General features: G+C 42.2%; 3 protein-coding genes across 4 annotated transcripts; 1 reads left to right on the forward strand and 2 right to left on the reverse strand.

Annotated features, from left to right (window-relative positions):
* Positions 1 to 1,312: 1,312 nt before the first annotated feature.
* On the reverse strand, positions 1,313 to 8,539 carry LOC116801204. Its single transcript, XM_032719330.1, has 2 exons — positions 8,175 to 8,539; positions 1,313 to 2,212 (listed from the first exon to the last, which is right to left on the reverse strand). The coding sequence occupies exons 1-2, from the start codon at positions 8,274 to 8,276 to the stop codon at positions 1,997 to 1,999; spliced, it is 318 nt and encodes a 105-aa protein (XP_032575221.1). The 5' UTR covers positions 8,277 to 8,539; the 3' UTR covers positions 1,313 to 1,996.
* Positions 5,849 to 7,250, forward strand: LOC6618337 (mitochondrial dicarboxylate carrier). Its single transcript, XM_032719329.1, has 4 exons — positions 5,849 to 5,989; positions 6,039 to 6,187; positions 6,385 to 6,758; positions 6,821 to 7,250. The coding sequence occupies exons 2-4, from the start codon at positions 6,124 to 6,126 to the stop codon at positions 7,130 to 7,132; spliced, it is 750 nt and encodes a 249-aa protein (XP_032575220.1). The 5' UTR covers positions 5,849 to 5,989; positions 6,039 to 6,123; the 3' UTR covers positions 7,133 to 7,250.
* Positions 8,540 to 8,640: 101 nt separating the features above from the next.
* LOC6618338 (mitochondrial dicarboxylate carrier) lies at positions 8,641 to 11,078 on the reverse strand. Of its 2 annotated transcripts, none has more exons than XM_002042574.2 (4): positions 9,733 to 9,934; positions 9,431 to 9,674; positions 9,234 to 9,366; positions 8,641 to 9,156 (listed from the first exon to the last, which is right to left on the reverse strand). In XM_002042574.2, exons 1-4 carry the CDS (start codon positions 9,932 to 9,934, stop codon positions 8,827 to 8,829), a joined length of 909 nt encoding a protein of 302 aa, XP_002042610.1. In that variant the 3' UTR covers positions 8,641 to 8,826. The 2 variants fall into 2 exon arrangements, 1 of the variants encoding a protein (XP_002042610.1); XR_004361844.1 differs by having other exon boundaries at positions 9,064 to 9,156; positions 9,435 to 9,674; positions 9,733 to 11,078.
* Between the last annotated feature and the right edge of the window lie 7,319 nt (positions 11,079 to 18,397).

An 18,397-nucleotide genomic window follows, 5' to 3' on the forward strand; every position in this document is an offset into this window, starting at 1 on the left:
ACAGCCAAAGGCGTGCGAGAGATTAAATCAGCGCAAAGTGCAAACACTGTGTCAAGTGTAGACCAAGCGAAAAAAACCCGTCTAAAGACACACGCCATCGATATGGCCATGGCTCCTGGAAAAAACACACTCCCGGAGTAAAACGGATAAATGTCAATCAAATTAACTGGCAATGCGATATGCAGCGATAGTGTCGCAGGTAAGCCGAAGGAAAGTCCTTTTTGCCAAGATAGCAACTCTACCTCATAGACTTAAATTAATGGGGCTGTAAAGGGATACTATACTGTATACTGTATTTCACCTTTAATAATGCATTGGCTTATAAAGGAAGTTAATAGCTTAGGCAATTTATAAAAAGTAGGTTGATCAAATTTTGTACTATCTACTGAGATACTTAACAACAAGTCTTTCCTCGGGAAAGTTAATCGCCTACCCTTACTTGTTATCCAAATCTAAATAGGATTACACCCCTTTCAGCTCCGTACCATATGGGAATAAATTGCTAATCTAGACTACAAAATCAACACGAAGCGCGAGGGGCAAACATTAATTATTGCAGTTTTTATTTAAGTACAGTGAGCACCGCTGTTTGTGTACAACTAAAGGCAAACAAGTGTGGAAAACACAGAGTAATTAAGTTGCATATCAGGGAGTGAAAGGGAAAACTTTGCTAAATGTCTGTAAACAGGAAATGGGGCAAATAAAGAAAAAAGCTCCATCGCTGGCGGAGATTTTTCAACATATTAAATGCCTTTTGAGGAAGTTGCTCCTCCCATGGGGCAAACAATTTAAGGCGCATTAACTGCAGGCAAGAGGAAACCATTTCAGATATTCCTCTGATAATTGCAAACAGACAGTGGAGAGTCAATAGTGCACTTCTCGTCTCTTATCCTTGATCCACTCCCCCGCCACCCCGTCAGTCATCAATCGGGCCCTCTATCCGATGACATGGCTTGCCGGCGGCCACGCCCCCTGGTTAACCATAAACCATCGATTGTGGGTCAAATTGCGTTGATGCGACATGGGATCCTGGGATTCTTGGGCCTCTGCCGCCGGATGGATGACAGTCAACAATCGAAACGGCATCTTCATTATTGGCATAAGCCACGCGTAATTGCTCCACAGTGGTTACTCAACTGCTGAACTCAAGGCTGAGTCAAATTTAATATTAAAGATACCGGGATAATGCAATCAATTTAGATTCCATTCCATATTTCATATAAAAAACTACAAATTACAAGTATATTCTGTTCAAATCTTAAAATAATGAAATATTATATTTTCTTGTGTTTTCTATTAAGCAGAGTAATAATTCAATTGTATTAAAGCCAAATGACTATGTCCTTAAAAACCCAAGAATGTAAGGATGGGAACCTAGTTTTTGACTTAAAAGTTGGCTTTATATCATTATTTATGCCATTTTCGCATCAACTTCATCTCCTTTTCCTATTTAATGCCGCAATAATTAATTCATTACTTGCACCACCCAGTTTTGTTGCTAGTTTTCGAGTCAACAAATCTGTCTAATGTGTGGGTGTCCTCAGCAATTAGCCAAAACCCTGCTGAGAGAATCAGCTAGGCTTAGCACGGACAACTAACACCCCGTTTTTCACCACCGCAGATGCACTGCACCCGGCGGCAAGGTGGGTTGCTGGTGGTGTTTTCAGCGGGTCGGGCTGTCTGACTTGGAACCGCCTGTTTTGGGGGCGCTACACGGCACGACATAGTTCCATTAAACTTTCCACGATAACGCGCCAAACTTTGCGCCCAGCAAAACTCTAAGTAATTTGCAGGAAGTCGGCGCCCAGCACGATTCCCACCCAGAAGTCGATGAGCCGATGGGAGCACTCTGGCCATAAGTTAGGCCCTGCACTAATCAAGCGCTGCATATCAGACTAAAGGCAGGGCACGGCTGCCCCACTGAGGCATTTATTAATAACGCGAACTTTAAATAACCCGACGGAACTTAAGGCAGGTCTGGCCAGAAGAGCTGGATTCAAGTCAAGTCGACTCCTGCCGCCCGACCTTTCTGCATGCCGCGTCCTGCGGCGTTTCTTTGATAATTGCGCATACGCCACGTTGGCCGCACTGAATGCATAGAGCCTCGGGGTTTGAGCGCTTGTCTGGGCATTTTCGGAATATCCGGAATTCTGCGGGCTCTTGCCCTGGGTAGTAGGGTTTTTCGAGCTGCGGATATCCTGATCGTCTGGGGCTGGAAGGAAAACTGAAGTTAATTGTTAATATTTATGGGAGGCATCCCGATTTGGCTAAAAACACTAGGCAGTAATTTTGCACAGCTCAAAGGAAGTTTTTGCGGTTAGGTAGAAATAAATAAGCTAATTGCAATTAAAGTAAAGTGGTAATCGAAATCGAAATTTAAAGAGATTTAAATACTGCAGAAAAACTATCTCAGTATTAAATGTTAATCATTTTTTTACAATAATAAAAAATAAAATAAATACATATAAAGGTATGGTAAAACATTTATATAAGTCTGTGAAATAATATTTTGACGACTAAGGCGACTTTTAGGGCAAGGTCTGAACTTTATAAATTTATAAAAAGCGTCTCTCCTCGAGAATATACGAACACATGGTAATTTTTTTCGGCTTGAACCGGTTTGTTTGGCCAATAACTGCAGTAAATTCGCAGCTGTTTGTATTGGGTGTTTGTATTGTTATTATTATTACGGCACATGTTGCCCAGATGCCCGGGCAGGCAAAAAATGTTGGCCTTATTCGGACCAAGGGCCAACTTGGCTCGCCGGTACTATCAATCTTTCGCCATGTTTTTTCATTACTTTTTTGGGTTTGTTTTTTTTTTGTTTTGTTTTTTTGTATGGTTTTGGTGTGTTTGGCTTCCTGCCAGGATGCATTATCGTAAAATGGAATTTAGAATTTTCGTAGCACTTTGCGGGAGCTAAAGTTGCTTCGATTCGTGACTGCGCCGGGTTCTAGTCCTTTGAGTGACTCCTGCGACAGCTTTGACCAGTTGATTGTTGCCACTCCGAGGACCTCTAACCCTTTAGCCCCTTAACACCCCGTTCGTTGCTGTTTCCTGGTTCATTTGCACTTGCCACCTGTGATCCCTGTCTGCAGTTGTACCGATGTTGATATTTTGCCCAAAAACATTTTACAAAAGAGCTCAACACGAAAATTGGCCAAAACGGAGCAGCCGGGTTCGGGGTCGACCAGACAAGCCACGAAAGCCAAGGCAGACCAAAAAAACAGGGAAAAACGGAAAAACTTGATAGAATCTTCCGACACTCCCTTCGCCGCCTTTGTCACTCATCCCAATTCCACCCCACCCCCTCCCCGAATTTTTCCTGTTTTCCCGACTCAGTTTGCCAAGTTTGTCGGCTTGCAGCTGCATTACATGTGGTCGAGGCGGAGCGGCATCGACAGCCGTTGCAAGCTCTTGTTTGTTATACTTGGCGAAAGTTTGCCATCAGATGCGGGGGCAAGTGTTGCCTACGGGGGCGATGGTGGTGAGATGGGGCTTAGCAGGACTTGCGGCAAGGATATACTGGAAGCACGTTTATGGACTGTTGCATGCGCTGCAATTGTGGCTCAACTAAACTGGCCGTACTTTACACATATCCCTTAGATAGCCACACAACTGTTTTTATATACGAAACATTTTTTAAATATAACACTTTCAAATTTTACATTGAAAACAACAGTATATTATTATATTATTATTATTTGTATTCATTCGTTTACTGTTTCATTTTCTAGAGGATGATTTTTTCAATCAAAACTTTATGTGTTTTGAAATATATGTTAAATGTCAAATTTCTTGTCTGAATAATGCCTGGTATATAACCTTAAACGAATTAAAAATCAGATTCATTTAAGAAATCAAATGTCTTTTGACAAACTAAGTTTAAGTCCGTATTTAAAATACCATCAATGGTTAAATGCCAAGCTGAGCTGCAAAACGCTGCATTGAAGATCAGGCCCCAAGTTGCCCTTCATCTGTTGTCCGAAATGTCCTAAACAACTTCAATATGCAATTTTCTTCGACTGACAACTTTTTGTAGCCTCTTAGTCAGGCCGCAAACTTTTCTAATAACCTAAGATACTCGCAAACAGGCACGCTGAGGAGCTCTCCGAAGTTTGGGGAGGGGCTCCCCGAATAATGTGGGCCACCAGAAAAAGTGCAGGGCACAAAACAGAGAGCCGAACATGCCGACGATGTAGAGCCATATCAAATTGACGCGTTATTTCAAAAACTTTCAAGGAGAGGCATTAAATTTGCAAAAGTAAATTTGCCGAGCGAGTTAGCCGGAGTGTGAGCAAGTGCATACGTGATATATTATTTCACATTACGCGCAAATTGAAAAGCTCAATGAAATAAAAAACAAGAAAGCAGCCATTCCAAACACAAATAAAGGGGGAAAATATTCCACTAACGCCGCCGAAAGTGTTTGTAGGGAAGTCGGGGATACGCAAGTTTAACTGCCTTTTCCCCTTTTATGCCCTACAGTTACGTCTAACTGTAAACTGAGATACATATATCTATGGACGGACGGAATATATATGGCTTATTGTGTTAGTTTACTTGCGCAGCCGGAATTTATGAATCAATTTTTTAGTGTTGGCTCATAAAAATTCAAATAAATAAATTTGTGCGGAAGTTATATTTGTGCTGTTGTTTTTCATTTCCAGATTGCCGATGTGCACTGAAATTGCAGGCAGTAAAATAAATTGCGAATTGATTGATTGAGCACTTGATTGATGGCACTACGCTTTCACCGCCTAATGAGTAAACCATTTTTGCGCACTGAATGCATTGAATATTGATGTTGGTTAATCATTTAGCACTAACCGAAATTTCATTGCTTAAATATTGGATTATGCTTTACATTGCCAATCGAGGCAATTTATTCAGCATGAAAACTGAAATTGCAATTTGTTGCCCACTCAATTGAAAGTGAGATCATAATTATCTCTTAATACGATTTATATACGTGAAGATTAGTAATAATTTCGAGCTATTTCCCATCTATACCGATAATGAATTTAATGATTTTTCGTGCCACTCGTAGCTTGCAAAGACAATTAAAAGACCCATTGCTGCACAAAATGAACTACTTAACTATTGTTGATAACTTTGTAAATTAAAGATTAATCCACAATTTGAAACCACTCAACGTGTACAGAATAAAACCCACGAGTCCCCTAACTTCCCATCCCAGCGAATGCAACTTTCAGTGGCGCCCCGCAGCTTTGCCTCTAATATGTCCAAAAGTTGCAACCAATTTCGAACTGCAGCTAGGTGGTGCACACTCGCATCAGTGGCTGAAGCCTAATGGCCGTGATAATGCCATGACAACTGTGCGAACATCGGAGTACTCCCGAAACTTCTGCCATCTCCCGTGGCAGTCTGTCGAGTTCGAAGCCACGGAACTATGCCAAAATTACTCTACAACGTTGCAACACCTGCGTGGATGTGGCTCCTTTTCAACCAGCAACTGCGGAGCAACAAAAAGGAGGTCCTGGACCAATTAGTTTGGACTCCTGGCCAGCAATTGGGCAACGTGGATCGTTCTCTTTAGCAGCAGGATGTTGTGAACGACGCATGTCAAGTACAAGTCCAAAACGTTGGTACGTGGAAATGCTAATAAACTTCCAATAATAAGGAAACGCATACGAAATCAAATATAAGTGTTATGAAACTATAGTGTTATTTGTGAAACAATAATGTTCGATAAGTCACTAAAAGTCTAATCTGGCAATCTGGAAATATTTATATCCGAAAGCACAGAGAGCTGACAGTTTCTGTTTCGGCCAAATACTCAAAAGTACACATTCACTTTCCTGTCAAATTAATCCCATCCGTAAAAGTTCCCATCGAAAAAGAAAAAAAAGATTGATGGACATACGAGCAAAAAGAGTTATAAAGACGAGAGAGTGGCGGATAGGACAACATCCAGCAAGCTGGCGATTCGGTTTGAAGCCCCAAAAGACGAAAAGATCAAAGCGATGTGAGTTCTGTGCAGTCCTTTAACTTATGCTTCTAACCAACTCATCCAGAATACGTCCACGTTGGTGGAGTGGCGGTGTGGCAGGTGCCATTGCGCAATGCTTTACGGCACCTTTCGATCTGATCGAGGCTCGAATGGTGGTTATCAAAAAGGACAGAGGAATGGCTTCAAATCTCCAACAGGCAATTCGAACGCATGGTAATTATGGGGAAAAACTGAAAATAAAATCACTAGCATAACACTATCTAAATACTTATAAAAGTTTGCGAAAATAACTTTGCTGTAATAAAAATCAATTAGGATCCTTTTGAAAGGTACGCTTTTTTAAGCCTCCTATTGTGGCAAACTAGTGTGTGGATGCAGAGCCCTGTTTTGATAGGAAATTCCCTTCCTAGGTTTCATTTCACTATACGACGGCTTAAGTGCCCAGTTGGTGAGGCAGCTGACATACACATCGCTGCGGTTTCACCTGTACGAAATGGGAAAGGAGCACCTGGATGATCCTGCTGGTTTGTGGCACAAAGTGCTGGTGGCTGCATTAGCTGGTTGTGTGGCTGGTGTGGTGGGTACACCCATGGAGTTGATCAACACCCGGATGCAGGTCAATCGCGCGCTGCCCAAGGAAACGCGTTGGAACTATCGAAACGTCTTTGATGGACTGTACCGCGTGACCAGGGAAGAGGGCTTTACGAAGCTGTACAGCGGATGTTTCCTCTCATTTATGCGGTCCAGCCTCATCACCATCAGCCAAAATGCGGCTTACGATCAGGTATGGTTTTATAAATATAGAATTAAAATGAATGTTATTTGATTCCATGTTTAATTTGGCAGGCCAAGCAGATCTACGCTGAAGTTTTTCACATGAAGCACGACAACACCTTGTTGCACCTGATAAGTTCCGTGACGGCTGCTTTCATCTGCGGTCCAATCATCAAGCCCATTGAGAACTTGCGATACCTCAGGATGGTGGATTCCAGAAGATTGTTAAATTCCATTTCCTATATGATGCGCTTCGGAAGTCGCGGACCTTTCCGCGGTATGGTGCCCTACGTTTTGCGCATGGTGCCCAATACGGTGATTACTTTTTTAAGTTTCGAGCAGCTTCGTGTTCATTTTGGGTACATTGAAATTGAAGATGATTAATGATTGCGGGAAGCAATGTGTGTCAGCCAAAAGTAGTATTACCTTTTGTATATGTATTTTAACACAAAAGAAAGAATTATATACTTTTCTGGTAACAAGAAGCACACAAGAAATAGAACGAAGATTTATATTAAAATATTGATTGTTTGCCATCATTTATACTTAACCACCAAAATTTAATCTAAGTTATCTCATGCCATTCAGCTCCGAAGCCGTCTATTCAAACATTTGCTTCCGAAGCCACCTATTCTAACCTCTGACCTCAATGGCATCCACTGTGCGCTGGTCAAATAATTGGTAGCTTCCTGACTCCTGGCCTCGGACTCTTGTTTATTTGTTAAGCAAACTCAACCAGAGTCAGGCTAAATAAACGGAGCATGCACCTTCATGAGGCATTCTATTGCGCATTGATTGCACACAGAGCTGCTCGCAAAAACGGGTCAACAGTGCGTATGCGTTATATTTAATAATGCAAACCAAGGCGAACATGCCACAACGACCAATGCGGCTGAAGAAACACAAACTATGCAAATGATTTTAATGGCAAACCAAATGTGCCAGCCAAACGACTAATAACCTGGCAAGTGGGACAGAAAGCAACGAACCCGCTACCTCTGACCTCTGACCCCTTGCCCCAGGTCTTCAGACATCTGAGGCACAACTCATCGTCGATGCAATCGCAAGTCAGCCATAAACTTGGCTCAAAGCATTTATGCAAATCGTGGGTGCCCCGCCTGAGTGTTAGTTTGGTCTAAAGGACTAGTCATAATCAAACACTCGCAAAAACTTCGTGCTCCAGTTTATGAGGCTTTAAAGAAGATTTTTACAGGCAATTATGATCGTTTAATTTATTTCAAAGCACATAAATAATAAAGAGAGGTTCTTCTTAAAAAACACACAATAGCGGAATTTAATAATTTTATAAAGTGCTAATACGATTTAAGGGTGTGAGAGCAACTTCTATAGAGCTTTTATTCAATTTAATTGCGTCGCGCTATTCTTATTTTTGCGCTTCGCCATCGTTCTAAAATTGCCTACTTACAAATTCAATTTCCACAATGATTGCAATCACGATTAAAGGGTAGTCGAGAGTGGGTGCGTGTGGAGTAATAGCCGGAGTGTCCTCCATATGCTCGCCAGCCATCCACAACAATGCCGTTCATACGTGCAACATTTACCCACGTTTACGTGACACGACACCCACACAGCGCAGTATGCGGCACTGGATGGATGTGTGGCGGCAGGATGGGATGGCGGAGTCCGCCAACGCTGTCCGGGCATTGTTGCTCATACGCCTAGTTGTCATCGTGGCGGGATCTAAACTAGAACTACACACACGGCACGTGCTGGCATTTAGCCCCATCTTCGGTGGCACAACTGCGTCCTCCTTGTCAAGGAGTTGGACAAATTAATGTTCATTAGTCACGTTGCGAGTTGTAATCAATTTATAATGCGACCAGTTGTGGTTGATGTTTCGTTCGGCGGAAGGAAAAGGTTCTTGGGGTCAATGATCCAGTGATACTGGGCTTCGATTTTTTATTTGCTTTAATTCTGCTTTACGAGGACTTCTTATTCCATAAGCAAGCAAAATTAAATACGTCTTTGAATTAATGGAAATCTTTAGCGTACAAAAACGTTGGTAAAAGTTCACATGGTATTTTTGTAAAATCCAAATGCGTAGTAGTACGATCGTCTTAATTGTACTTCCCCCCTCCCAGGGGACAAATTCCGAAGTGGAGCCTCAGTTGCTCGTACAAAACAAATAGCAAAGTGGTGGCCGGTGCCTTTCGCACTATAGTTGGCACAAATCCTCGGTAGGGTCCCATTAGGCCAAATCGCATCATGTGAACAGACGCTTGGAAGACAGTGCGAAATTCGCCGGGTCTGGAGTTCATCATAATGGTCCTTACCACGTCCAGGGGATGAGTGATCGCAGACGAAATGAACGAAGTGCCCAGCGAAGTGAGAAAGTGCAAGGGCAATCCGTCATTCACAGAGATATTTTTCCTCACTTCCGTTTTAATCTTAAAAGATAACAACATATAATTCGCAGTTAATGATAAGCCAAGAGCTGACTAAATACTGGCATTTGGGTACTCACAATATCGTAGAATGCTATCTGGCTGCAAGTGCTTATCGATGATTTGAAAACCGCTACCGATCCTCCTTTGTAAAGTGCCCTCCAGCCCTCCTCCTTGGGAATTCGGATGAGGCCATCGAAGACATGCTTATAGCTGAGATCGAGGCAATAGGAACTCTAAGATTGATGGCGATTATTCGCGAGCTAGGTCAAAATACTTGCGTCGCTTGTACGGCGGCTCCTTCATGTCGGTTTGCATCCGCACGTTAATCAGATCCGTTGGTATTCCAAACACAGAACCACATGCCCCAGCCACACAGCCCAAAATAATCTTTCCTACATATGAATCCCTATCGAAGTACTCCAATTTCTTGCCAGTATCATACACGATGAAGTGGATATTGGTGCTGGTCATTTGTCTCAGGATGGCAGCCGAGAAGCCATCGTAGAAGCCCAAGTATCCTAAAATCGGGAACATTATTATTATTTTATTATATATATTACAATTCCGTCCGTATACCCTTCAAAGTGTATATTCTTTTGATCGTGCCTAAAATTGTCCGTTTTTTTGATTGGATCTGCATGTGCGTTTTCACGATATCAATGGGCGCCACTGCGAAGGCAACGCATATCGAGGCAAAGCCACCGAACCACCAACGCGGCAAGAGTCCTTCCGGCTCATCATGGCAGTCGCCAAGGAAGTGGTCATCAAAAACCGGCATTCCTCCAGATGGTCGACGCACTTCCCTTCACCGTGCATTCGGATTCTTGACGGTACCAGATTGGCCTCAATTTAAAGAAATTGGTTTTTGATTGGGAGGGAAAGGCTTATGTGTTTCTTTTTTGCTTTCACTGACAATTTTAACATTATAATATGGTAGCTATCGTTTTAAACTATCAATACAGATTGAGCTTTTTTAAATAAAAGGGCTTCTTACTTGGGATAAATTTGGATTGATCACTGAAAACGGAAGTAGTGACGAAGCACACTTCTGGCTTGTGCATCAGCAACTACATTAACTATGACATAAGAAAAATGAATTGATTTACGAAAAATAGAATTGTTTAAAAGTCAGTTGTTGGATTTTAAGAAGGATCTGGGTCAACATTGAGGAATCTTTTTACGTTTACGGGACATTTACCTAGTTAGAGTCTAAAAATTCACTATTTTTATCCTTTTTTGCGCCCTAATAGTTAGATTTTATATTTTTCAAAGTAATTTCCTCTATATTCTGAGCCCCAATCAGAAACTTCATTGTGTATGTCTGCAGGAGGAGGCTAACTTCAATATCTGCAGCTCGCTGATAGGAAGCATCAACTCCGCACTGAACTTTTACCTTCAATGCATTTTACCAGCGACCGCCCACCGGACAAAGCCCATCCACGGACAGTGGCAGCTTATAAATCTAAACAAGCTCAGTTGCCCAGTTGCATAAGTTTACAGTTACGATTCCGGCGCACCCGATCCCGGCCCAGCAAGTTGGAGACCCCGATGCGACCCGCTGCATTCCAGTGGGTCTCCAACGGCATTCCACCAGCGAAACTTTTCCTCCGCGCGGTTTGGTCGTGCGCACTCTTTTGCGCCTCTGCACCGAGCACGTGCCTTCGTCCTTTTTGCACACCTGCCCAATCACCTGTGGGTGCTGCACCACCCACCAACCCATTGGCACCTCCCGCAGAGCGCTCGAAATGGTTTCCCCGCTCGCTGTCCCGATGACATAATAAACGAGGTTACCAGCAGCGAACTTGCTCCTCTACTTTGTCCTGGCCCAAGTTCTCACTTCCTCATCGATTGCACACACTTCTTGGTTGTCCTTTGGTTTTTCTGCGAGCTTCAATCTAAAAACAATCTGACATATATTGATGTTCATTCTAACTAATGCTAAAAATTTAATGGATATTACTTAGAAACATGTTTTATAAAAAGAAGAATTAAGTTGAGAATTAAAATGATGAGGTTTATTTCAATGTAATTAAATTGTATATTTTAATTCCATATAAACAAAACCATTATTACACACAGAATACGGATAATGAAAAACAACATATAATAATTTGGCACAAATTTTCAGATACTCATTGTTTCAAAGAATTGTTTACTCTGTACTCATGTGCAGCAAAGTGATTCTTCGTTTTCTCTTGTAAAGAGCTAAGTGTCTATTTCTAGAGTCCTTTTTAAACTAAGATAAATTTGCTTCGGGGTATTTCTCTTTAGCTTCCAACAAAAATGGAAATCCATAGGGTATTTCGACTTTCGGGCCGCACAAATATGAGTTATTCCACTTTTTTTGCTCGGGCTCTCCAGCTAATGTCGGACATTTGTCGCTGTCCTTGCAACCCATCCTATTTTGCATACTCGACACGCTCTGTCGGACCTTTGCTGGTGGACCTCCTCTCCATTTTGGCAATTTTCGGCACCATCCCGGTTCCTCGCCACTTCGTGTGCATTGACAAGTTTTTGTCACGTTTTCGGTGGTGCTGGAAATTTGAGCAACTTTTTCGCAGCACGCACTTATCAAAAGTGGCTTCGACTTTTGTGCCAAAAGAGTAAATGAGGCGTCTTCAGCAGCTGGCGAGGTGAGCGGTGACGGGAACAGGTCATGCACCTGACCAGGCCCAGGCCCAACTAACTTTTCTAATTAAATTCAACAAAAATAAAACCACAACACACACTCGACCGGCAGAGGAAGCTGAAAAGCAGTTGGCAAGTTGACACTCGCTTATCATTTCCGTTTCCGGCAGGCAGAACAGGACAACTGTATGACGTCCGCTGTTTTTTCTTATACAGGGTATTTCAGGTCCAAAAGGGTATTTATAATTAATATAAATTATAAGAAAATGGGATTTAAATATATTTTCATTCAATAAGCCGAAATGTATAATATTGCTTACAGATTGTAATTAAGCATAGCAAAAAATAGAAAGTATTTCATTTCTTTGTCTGATAATATTTCGAATGCTGTTTAAGAGGTATTTCAGAGCAGTGACAGAATGTTTGACTTTTTTCTGTCCCAATTGCAGCTCTGCAGGACTTTTGCATAATGAGAGAGGAGGACCACAAGGAGGTGGCGAAACGAGGGAACATTTTAATTGTCAACGCCCAGAGTGTTTAAGTGGCTCGAGAATGCGATTGCAGCTCGACAATCATTAATTGGCATTACCAGCGGGTGACAAACTCTTTCTCGCACTTCCGCCCACTCACACATGGCCTGATGGATTATGCTTAATTGCAATTCATTTGATATTGACACTTTGGAGTGGCTCTCGTCCGGTTTTCTGCTACTGCCTACTCGAAGACGCGCCTGGCCATGCCAAATTGTCATTGATTAATGTCAACACGACTGGGCGCAGAGTGGGTGGCGGTGAACACCAAGAGTTGTATATTTGAGTGCAAAGCAATTAATTTCCCGAATGCACTCGAACGGAAACTGAAGAGCCGCCACACATACGATTACAGGGAGTGTGTATTTAACCTTAAGGTTTCGACCAACTCCAAATGAGTGGTGGATGGTTACTCGTAATCGCTGCTTGGCATGCCAGCTGCATATAATCCAGCGCATTATGATCCTTTGGCGTGCCCGAACTGTTTGGTTTGTTGGCGGACACATCAGCACATCAGTACACCACTCAAAGGAAATTTTTTATATTGGCTAATTTCCATTGACGAAAAGTACTCAGGTAGCCAGTTGCTGTATTAATCTAAGAACGATGTTTAAGCAAATCGTCTTTAACTCTATCGATAGAACAGTCTTATTTGAGGACTACTAACTATTATCCTCTTCATTTAAGGATTTTTGTTGATTTTTTAAATATGATTTTACATCAGTGGAAATAAAATTAAAGACGAATTTACTTGGACGGGCAGCAATTAAATCAGCCAGCTGGATCGGTTTACCTTGGTTCAAGTGGCGACTGGAGAGTTCATTGTCCCAGCGCCAGCTGCCAACAACAGTTGGCTGTTATCCTTACCACTTAAGTGGGCCCCCAGGCGGCAGGACGACGAGAACGAAGCTCCGCTGCATTCCAAATGTCAGTCAACCTGCGATTGCCGGTAGCAGCAGCGAAGGCGGCAGATTTTCGCTGCTTTTGCCCGGTTTTCCCCGCTTTCCCCGCTTCTCCTTCGCTTCTTCGCAGAGCGCTTTTCCATTGCATGGCATTTTTCCTTGTGGCGCTGCAACACGGCCGGATGATGAGTTTTTAATACTGCTTTGTTTTTGTCCGCCTGTCATGTTTAGGGGACTGGCACGCAGCTTTCCCGGCTGTCAGCCTGTCGGCCCAATTTCGAAACTTACTTTCCCGGTTTACCCGATTCCCATCCGATACGCGTGCCAAACTCTTGCCAATGTGTAGGAGCGTGGGAGCTTATGTTGACGCGAATGTTTCCGCCTCTTGCCAGTTTCCGTCGCTGGGTGGGAATATGGGGGCAGCAATCTGGGTGGGCAGAAATCAATTTCTATTCGGACTCCGGACTTGGGAGTCCTCAGTCCAACCAACCATGCTCCAACTCTCAAATGAACTCAAGTCGAGCGAACCGAGTCCTAATTCATCTGATCAAGTATGCAGCAAACAGCTTGAGCTGCAGGAAAACTTTTACATCGAGTTAATTTACATTGTAATTTCCAATTGATGTCCTTAGCGAGGCAGCGAAAAAAACTGATTTAAGAGGCAGAGAAATCCGGGAAAATCCCAAGGATTCGGCCAATACAAATACATAAAAATTGCAATTTGCATTAATTATGCAAAATATATTCGCAGTTGACCCATCTAGGAAGCCTGATTCCCCAACCAATATTTATAAATTTTATGCGTCGTTAAATGTTGGTCGGAATGGCTTTCCTCAACCCTTGAGGGCTTTGTTCCGCTCTTTTGTGACCGTTCAACTGGAAATTATGCAAAACTTCAGGTCCGAAACTTTCTCCGATGCTTGTTGATAATAAAATTGCGGGCCGAAACGTTTATTCGCATTGTCCTTTGATTGCTTTTATGACTATTCGTAGACTTCCATATTTAAGTATTTAATTTATCCGATAATTTTACGAGGTCTTATTTATTGACCTTTACTGAATGGAGATCGATGTCATAGATAGTCTATATTTCCAGTACATGTATATGTTTTCTATATGCTTAAAACACATATCTTATCTTAAATGTAATAAATATATACAAAAAAATAACTATTTTCTAGTTATAGGTTTGTAGTATATCATCAAACGCGAACAGAATTCCAAAGTCAAGTTGCTCGACTATCAGATACCAGTTACTTAGCTGTTTATATATATTTGTAAAGCAGAAACACACTTAATTTAATAACAATTTCTACAATTTACTCTTTGTTATTTAAATGCATATAAATCTCCGAATAATCTAGCGTTTTTAATAAAAATTATTTCTTAAATGCGCTAAATTCGCTTCTTTTTTCCAAGTTGAAACGATTTTTGTGCTTTTCCTGATGGCTTGTTGTGCTCCCCTGAGTCGCTGATTAAAGTAATTTCCTGTGCGCTGTGAGCAAGTATTTGTGATTATGTCCATCCTCCGGTTGCTCCATATCCACACATAGTCCCATCACATGGTTGCTCCATATCCACCCACTCCACCAAAAGGGGCAAACGAAAGCGAGTTGGAAACGTGGCATCCCGGACAAGGACACGAGAATACAGGATGAAGAAAAGGGGACAGCAGCTGATGTTTTTTTACCCACCTTTCATACCACTTTTCTTTTGCATTCTTCCGAAACAAGATGAAGTATGAAATATGATGTAAAATGATGTGATTACAGTTGAAAATGTACAAAAAATAATAAAAGAACCCAAGCGGATGGAGTTTGAAAACGGGGGAAGGCCAAGACACATGGCGTTGTGTCGGTAACCGAAGTGAAAAACTGCGGGAAAAGCCAGAGGGGTAAGGAATGTGGCTGCCAGTAGCAACAAGAACAAAACAACATGGCAGGCCATAAAAATGAGCAGCTCCTCGGTAAAGAAACCATAAAGGATAATTATAGTCGACTAAAGAATACCTATTAAATGTAATACAATTAGATTTGCATTTAAAACAAAAATGTTTCTGTTCTATTCTTAGAAGCTCATATATGTATACAATAAGTCTGGTATATAGTTAGGAACTGTTAAGAATTCAACATACCCATTAGTACCGCTTAAAAGTGGAGCCATTCATGCAGCTGTGATTGTGGGCGTGGTAAGGGGCAAAACTTGGAAAGACGGAGGGCGAGTTGTAGGTGTTCGTGCCGCCGAGATTGACAGTTTGCGAAATGGGTTGAGTAATTCATATGATGAATTATCTACAACTGAAGCACAGAAACGAGATAAACTTAATAGGAGAAAGGAGCGGAGCACCTGCACGATAAATGGAACGCGCACTTTGAGTAAGATGTTCTTTATTATTCCTTGAGTGGAACTTTTAAGATGCTCTGCTCAGTCATCAGCTTTACCAACATACATCTACTTAGGCAAGGCAAATTAAGATCAAAGACCATATTATAACATAATATATTTCTAAGAACGGTTATATATTCTATGAGTCGATATATAGAAGTTTCTTCTAAGATTATGAACTTGAATATGTTCTAAAAATATCTCCAATCATACTCAAATCCTTATAGAGGTTTGGAACAGATGTCCTATCGAGTCTGGTTACAAATAGCATGCAGAATTTCCAACAAAGTGGGCTTGTAAATTAATTTCTCGCAGCAAAAGGGCAGGGAAAAGGGCAAAGGGGCTAATTAATTGCACAACATTTGGGGCGATTGGTCAGGTGGATGTTACCTGTGGTTCGAAAATGCGAGATGGGTGTGGGGAATGTAAAAGTAAAAAGTTTTCAGCTTTTTGGGATGTCAAATGAAAAATTACCGATTTAAATGGCGGTCGCTCTGGCTCTTTGCATTCCTTTTTTCAGCTCTAACTGCCAGTCGTTTGTCGACTTCAGGAATATCCTTTGGCTCTCCTGCTGACGAATGCGTCTGTGTGCGAGTCTGTTCGCCTGTGTGTGTGTGTGTGTGTGTCTGTCTGTGTGAGTGTCTGTCGGTGTGGGCCACATGCTGATGAACACGTCTTGTCAGCGGCTAACGAGCGCCACTTACACGCTCAACAATCACTTAACCTCAATTGTTGCTTCTGAATAAAAAATACAAAAAAAGCAAAAAAAAAAAAGGATGAGGGGCCAACAACAAAGGGTAAAGGGAAAAGTGCAAAAGGCAATGCCAATGGCTCCACCTCTTAGTTTCGCACCCCCCACTTTTTAATGCCAGCTTCTCTTTTGTGTGTTGTGTGTAAATATACTTAATTAATTAACTGATTTTTCGACGTTGCGCGATTCCCGTTGGTCGTGGGGAATATTTAAAAAAATAACCATCACCAAGGACTTCATGACTCCGGCTTTTATTGGGATCCGTTCAAATGCTTGGTAACTTTATTCGGTTTTTCATAAGGTTAATTTTATTACCAATTTACAACAATTTGTGGAGTTACATGACGTAATTTCAACTGAGGTAATTGGTTTATTCGCATTGGTCCAGGCTTACTATAATTGAAATGTGCGCTGATTAAACAGTGTTGTGTAACGAGTTGATTGGTGTAAACTGGTTTATAAGGAGGTAAACTAAGCTACTCCGCGCAGCCCTGAGGCTGAGACCCTTTAAATGGCTTTTCATAAGGGTATAAGTGGACCACCGAGACAAACAACTTGGTCGCTTGGCTTTCCACTCACTTTCTCCCCTTTCACAGGACATTTTTTTTTGCCCTATCCAGGCAGCCGCTTAATGCAATCAAAATGCCGCTGGCCGAGTGCCGGAATGGCAATTACTACAGCCACAGTTACTGCACGTCTGCTACCTATGGCACTGAATAAAGCCATTTAAACTGGTCCTCAATTAGGGATTTTCTACGACCTTACCACGTATGGGATTTAAAAAAGATATAGGATGAAGCCGTAGCCACTTTTCAATTCAACTTCGACTCGTGAGGTATATTGTATACATGTTCAAGCCACAAGAGCAGCATGCACATGATACTGCAAAGTTTCTCTCAGTGCAGCAGTGCCACACGGCGAGTTGACAATGTAGTAGTTGGGGTGGTGTCGCCCGAGGTGGCGGAAGGCCGAGGTCGAGGGGTTAGTTAGTTGCTGGGATTTGTGAGTTGGTTTGCCGTGTAATAAGCAATTACAGCGCTCAGGCAATTAGCCAGATTTGTGCCCAGTTGAGCCTAATCGAGTGCAACTGCAACTGCATCGGCCTGCTCATATGCAACCTGGGGCAACTTTGCTGGGGAGCGTTCCAAGGCAAGGTCTTTTAGGGCCGGCAAACTTTATCCGGATATCGGGTTATGCCAAGTTTAGTTCGCAGCGCTGCCATCTAATGTAAATTGAATTTACCCAGCACGAGCAGCGCCCCAGGCTAATGGAATTTAAAAATATGCACCCCTTCTGCTATTCGCTGCCCTTACACAAACAGAGCAATCAAGCTCGGCTCAAGGTAAGGCAATGGTGCAGGGGGAGAAGGGGAGCAACGGCGAAAAGGTAAGGGCAACCTGAAAACAGTTTCCCCCCGCCAAGAGCAGCCAGGCTGCGTTATGATTTCATTAATTTAAAGGTAGCACACTGCGAAAAAAGCTACTTGTATATTCTAAAGGACGCACTCAGTAAACTTTAAAATTTATTTTATAAGCCAAGCGAAGTCCTTTATAATGGCGACTGATTTTTAAGGAATATTTTTTACCAATTACGGAACAAATCGTTTCTTAAATTTCCGTTTGAAAAGTAGCCGTTTTTGGTGTCTGGAATGTACAATTAATTAGTTATTTTTTTAGTACAACCTTTTTACTTGCTTTTCTCTCAGTGTTTTGGCTAAAAGAAGTGGCAAAAGCAGAAGAAAGAGAGGGCGCAAAGTTGTCGTGTCCTTGTCGAAGTTTGTGCCGCTGCTGCCGCTTGGCAATTAGCAAAATGTGACGCGGCTGTTGAACAGCCCGAGCTGAGTTTGGGCTTAGTTAAAGGAGCCAAAGGATGCAAAGGAGCCGTGAGAGCCTTGGCAGCAGGATCAAGAGCTGGAGGAGCAGCAATATAGTACTGTATAGTGTATAGCGGCTGAAGCAGCTGCGGTTGAATCGGCTTAGCAACTTGTTCGCTGGCTGTGGAAATGTTTTATTATGGGCGGCAGCGGTTGAAAGGTGCTCTTGAAT

Source organism: Drosophila sechellia, chromosome 3L (assembly GCF_004382195.2).
Source record: "Drosophila sechellia strain sech25 chromosome 3L, ASM438219v1, whole genome shotgun sequence".
In the NCBI taxonomy this organism is placed as follows: Eukaryota; Metazoa; Arthropoda; class Insecta; order Diptera; family Drosophilidae; genus Drosophila; species Drosophila sechellia.